Here is a 6000-nt window from a genome sequence, read left to right on the forward strand (position 1 = left end):
CGATAGAATTTTATACAATGTGTTAAAATATTAACTTAGTTCAATGCACGGTTATGGCAATAAATGAAAAATTCGTGAAAATTAGATGCATCTTTGTGATTTTTTTAAGATATCGTGTTTTTGCTCAGATCGAATTCTCAGAAATATAATGTAGTATCTAATTTTAGAAAATGAAACAATTCGGGGCTTATTTTCAGGTATAAAAATGAATTATAAAATCGACAATTTAGGGTCGCCCAATTAAGTATCTAATTTGTATAACAGATGATCCGCAAGTATTGTCAAACATTAGAGATAAAAAATATACACATAAAAATATTAATATTTAAGCTCAATGGCCTCCAGATTAAAAATAATCGCCTCTGAAATTTTGTTGTCGCTTCTAAACATAATATTTTAAATCTTTGGTTCGCAGCAGTCTGCCGGTGTAGTAGACAAGACATAAAGTTTGCGAGGATCCCATTTCCCTATTCAAGTAACATCACTGAACAGCCTTGACTTGTAAACACACGAAACTATAATTTCAACAATAATAAAATCTCTTTGGCTAGGGTAAATTCAGACCTCAACGCGACGAGGCGAGGCAAGGCGCGGCGCCGCATAAATTTGTAAGGGTTGATTCAGACCGCAACGCGACGCATAGATGCATTTCTAAATTAGTATGGATTTGACAGATTCGCAAGACGTCTGACGCAATTGAAATCTGTCAAATCCATTCTAATTTAGAAATGCATCTACGGGTTGCGTCGCGTTGCGGTCTGAATCAACCCTAAGGATTTGACAGATTTCAATTGCGTGAGACGTCTTGCGAATCTGTCAAATACGCCTGCACTTGGTCTGCAAATAATGTCTTTGAATCTTTAAATGTAATTGAAGCAAAAGGTTCGGAAAAAAAGTATTTTAACAAAATATTATAGTATGCATGAACTTGTAATAAAATCTCTTTGTCTAGGGTCAATTCAGACGGCAACACGACGAGGCGAGGCGAGGCGCGGCGCGGCATAAATTTGTATGGATTTGACAGATTTCAATTGCGTGTGACGTCTTGCAAATCTGTCAAATCCATATAAATTTAGAAAAACGTATCTACGCGTCGCGTTGCGGTCTGAATCAACCCTACGTATCTGGCTTGTTTTGGAATCATTATAAAAATAAAGAAGACAATTCCAAATTAATCATAACTCATAACTATAATAGCTCAGCACATCACTAAGTGATCTATGATTTTACATTGAAAATACCTCAATAAATACAACCATATTATGAGGAAACAAATATACAATATCATATTTATAATAAAAATCATGGTCTCCTCTCGCCCTTGCAGTAGGGAAAAATTAAGTGAATGTAAGCAAAATGTTATTCGCATTAATTACAAGCTACATTCTACCCTCACGGTGTAATTAACGCGAAATATAATTAATACTGGCTGGTGTCACTCGCCAGTCGCCAGTAATACAATTATCTGCTTATGCAAAACAGAGTGATTTTTAATTAATTTTTAGCTGCATACGTTAATTATTAATTACTTGACAGTAAGTACTAATGATGTTTTACTATCATTAAACAACACAATTAATTTTTAAAAGTAAATTAGGACTTACTAAGGCCAAAAAGGATATTTTATTAAAAGTACATATTAATATTATGTGATAATATTAATATGTACTCAGAAATGGAGTGTAACTTTGAGTCACTGCGGTATTTCAGATTTAGCTTGAGGACTTATTTAATCATACATAATGTACAATTCGATGATGAAACTAATCCATACTAATATTATTATACTTATACGAAAGTGTGTCTGTCCGTCTGCCTGTCTCTCTTGTGCCGAACCGCTGAATCGATTGAATATTGCGTAAGGAGATACATAGAGTCCCGGGAAACTTTTTATCCCCGAAAAAACTACGGTTCCCGAGCGATGAACACATTGTGGCGCACCCGAGTTACGGGCGTCAATGTCTATAATAATTAAGTACCTAGTATATATATATATATATATATATATATATATATATATATATATATATATATATATATATATATATATATATATATATATATATATCCCGGGAAATAACATAGGATATATTTTGTCCCGGAAAAATGTACGGTTCCCACACAACAATAATATACTTTTATGATTTGCGGGAAAAACGATTCTATCGATGTAACAGTAACTATACTTAAAGTATAAACTAAAGTCCACGCGGACGAAGTCGCAGCCCGCGGGCAAAAGCTAGTATAAAATATTGGCAAGTTAACATCTAAAAGCATAACTTCTAGTAAATAAACTCTTTTTAAATCTAGTATTAAGCACTAATAAGTACGTAGTTGTTGAACGTAGTTATTCTAGAGTAAATTAAAGCAGTAAATTTATTATCTTGAAGTTTCGTCGAATTGGACCTTATAAGTAAACCGTAGTCCGTAACTGTGATATATTTTTTTTGGTTTCAGGCCATTGAACTCAAAATCGTCAGTGACTTTATCACATGGGCGCTACACGGCGCTCACTAGTGCTGTGGTGAGCATGGACTCTCTGCCTCCCGCGGTGGAAATGAAATGTGACCTCCAAGTCCCCCTGGCGAACTACTATAGCATGAGGAGGGATGTATTCTACAGAGGTAAATTCTGCTTTTCGACGGTAATGTGGCTGCAGAGAAGACAAAAAAGTCTATTAATAACTTATCACTACTTGTAGTTCTTATAGAATACTACTTGTTTCCCGTAACTGTTGATACGAGTAGAACCTTTTTTTTATTATTCTAAATCCTTTCCCGGAACTCTAAGGGTTTCCATACCAAATTTCATTAAAATCGGTTCAGCGATTTAGGCGTGATACATCACACAACAGACAGACACACTTTCACATTTGTAATAATTTTAGTATGGATATAATATTATAGGTCTACCTGTAAAAAATATATTTCCACTAGATGACCTGTAAAAAATATAGGTCCAGCGGTTGGGACGTGAAGAGGTAACAGACAGACAGACAGACATACTTTCGCATTTATAATATTAGTATGGATTCCAGTGTTCTTGACAGAGAATAATTTTTGCATTGAGAATACTCGGAGACTTAATTGGGCAGACTTTGATGAAGTTCGTAACTGATATTGAATAGATTATAATATTATGGGTAATGAATACTTTATTTTACAGATCCACCTGTTTTAAGTCGTGAGCTATCTTCATCATCTGCACATTCGCTACAAGACAGAGGTATGTTATTATATCTAATACAGTCAGAACTTATAACACGTTGTGAATAGGATATTTTTTTTATAATTCTCTTGAGTATCATAATATGACTATACGTTAGATTCAACGCCTCCGTGGTCTAGTCGTTAGAGCGTCGCTCTCGACTCCGGAGGTCGTGGGTTCGAATCCCGCGATGGAAACATGTTATTTCCAAGTTTGGTTAGGACAATGCAGGCTGATCACCTGATTGTCTGACAAGTAAGATGATCCATGCGTCGGATGGGCATGTAAAAAGTCGGTCCTGCGCCTGATCTCTCGCCAGTCGTGTCGGTCTTCCGTCCCACTGGGTTATGAGAGTAAAAGGAATAGAGAGTGCTCTTGTGTACTGCGCACACACTTGGGCACTATAAAAGTACTCCTGCGTACCTGGTCTGGTTTCAATGAAACCGGCCACCGTCACCGAAACCGGTGTGGGGAGTATACGTTAGATTTTGATCTTAGTGACAAACATAGTTTCCAAATCTAGATCGTGGGCGGAATTGAGATGGGTTATCAAAAAAGAACTTAATATTAGCACATCGTTTTTCATAGAAACAAAAAAAATTTTATTTTTTAGTAAAGAGCAATGACCATACATAAAATAATCTATTTCGTAAAATACGAAATGTATTTCTTAAATTGTTTTTTTTCTTTTTCAGGACACACGAATGAAATGAAGATATTTTTAGTATATGTGGTCATATATAATATTTTGCTGATAACGTGACCTTAGATTAAAATCATAAAATTTGTTCAAAGTAATGTTTTATACTTGATTAAATATTCAAATATAAAAAGGGGAAACATTGTACATAGCTTATAGTAAAACTTTAATTATTTCAAATATAGTTAATAATATAAATATTATGAATTGTTAGTGTAGGACAATAAAATTTTGAACAAAGAGAACCAAAGAATAAAATAATACTGACGTTGAATATAAAAAGAACAATGTATCATAAATGAAATATTTATTACAACGAAAAATATGATTTATAAAAATGTTAAAAGGTGTGAACAAAACTCTCGCCAGTGTTTATATTGTGAGGGTAAAATGGGTAAGAAGTGTTCTAGAAAAGCTGTAGTGTAAGGTTGAATATTGTTTATTATTGTATAAATTACTTATTATATTTTTCTAGTCGGAATAAATGATACGGCAAAACCAGTACGTTTGATTTACCTTTTTTCATGGTATTATGTAATATACAGGTGTAACAAAAATAAGTGATAATACTTTTGGGTGTGTTCCTTGTAGAGAGTTCACTGTAAAAGTAACAGCGCTGAAAGAGGAAAAAAAAATTTCACGTTTACGCTCATCACGCCCGAGCGTCATGAGTTTCCCCATACAAAAGTGAAAAAAATTGGTCTTTCAGCGCTGCTATTTTCACAGTGAACTCTCTACAAGGAACACGTATTATCACTTATTTTTGTTACACCCTGTATAATATTAATTAACAATAATTTTAGTATTTAATTATTGATGAAAGCAGTTGCGCTTCGAATATTATTTTGATAAAATCATTTTAAGTGTGGTAATGATAAGGGTTTAATTCAGTTCAAAACACTTTATGCAAATGTTTACAAGGGCGGGCTTAATATATTATGCCTTGGTGGCATTTTCTATTAGCCAATCTATAAGTATTGATTTTAATGTAATAAAATATAATCTTATTAACTAAATTAGTCACCATACATTATAACGTCATATTTTGTTGATTAAGATAATATATAATTCGTAGCATACATTGTCTGCCTTATTTTCACTCACAAAAGTCAATTGGCTTGGAAAACTTCTCAAGTACTATAAAGAAGTAAATTATCTACATTTCTGCGTAATTTTTTAAAACCAAAAATATAATTGACAAAATTACATTATACAATTATCAAATCCGCATGAATAATTCACAACATGGCCGTGACAATGCCGGTAACAATAATTGTGTTTCGTTAAAATTAGGAATATCATAATCTATCCTCGGGAAACTCCTCAGTCCTCAGGCAATTTCTAATTTTTTTTTATTATTAAATAAGGAGGCAAACGAGCAAACGGGTCACCTGATGGTAAGCAACTGCCGTCGCCCATGGACACTAGCAACATCAGAAGAGCTGCAGTTGCATTGCTGGCCTTTTAAGAGGGTATACGCTCTTTTCTTGAAGGTTTGTTCCTCAGAGCACTCCCCGTGATTTGGATACAATCGATAGAGGATGCAGAGTGAAGCTACATCTCGGCGTAATTCCAAGGGATCTAAGCTGTTTGAAACACTATGGCAGTCAATAATTCAAGCGGCCCTACATAATAATTTATAATAATTACTTACCTTAATAATAATAAAAGCAAAAAATAGTAATTTTACGAAAAAGTCACGTTATTTTTGTTGCTTCACTAAATATATTAACCAAGAATATTATAATGACAATATATACTTAATATTGAATACGTACACATAAAATATTATACAAATATATCTTTATTGCAGACTACTATGGTCATAATATTATGTATTGAATGTATCAGAGATATTATATTTGTTCAAATAATGTCCTATCATTAAATACGAGTACCTATTAAATATTGTCAGGTATATGATTTCTTAATATCAATACATAACATACTTAACTGTTTCATTTTACTGTTCAATATTAATCAAAGCTTATCGAATAAATATTTTGTGAATGCTTCTATCTCTATTTTTGGTTATATTTTGTTTGATACTCTAATCTGAATATTGAGTAAACTGGGGCCGCAGATGTTCCTAT

General features: G+C 33.2%; 1 protein-coding gene across 1 annotated transcript in view; it reads left to right on the forward strand.

Annotated features, from left to right (window-relative positions):
- Window positions 1-3970, forward strand: part of LOC121729022 — a 28832-nt gene extending 24862 nt beyond the window's left edge. Inside the window, exons 5-7 of the mRNA XM_042117404.1 lie at window positions 2458-2624; window positions 3166-3225; window positions 3903-3970. Of these exons, the coding sequence (XP_041973338.1) occupies window positions 2458-2624; window positions 3166-3225; window positions 3903-3970 (295 nt within the window). The remainder of the gene's footprint in view (window positions 1-2457; window positions 2625-3165; window positions 3226-3902) is intronic.
- Window positions 3971-6000: the final 2030 nt, after the last annotated feature.

Source organism: Aricia agestis, chromosome 7 (assembly GCF_905147365.1).
Source record: "Aricia agestis chromosome 7, ilAriAges1.1, whole genome shotgun sequence".
Taxonomy (NCBI): domain Eukaryota; kingdom Metazoa; phylum Arthropoda; class Insecta; order Lepidoptera; family Lycaenidae; genus Aricia; species Aricia agestis.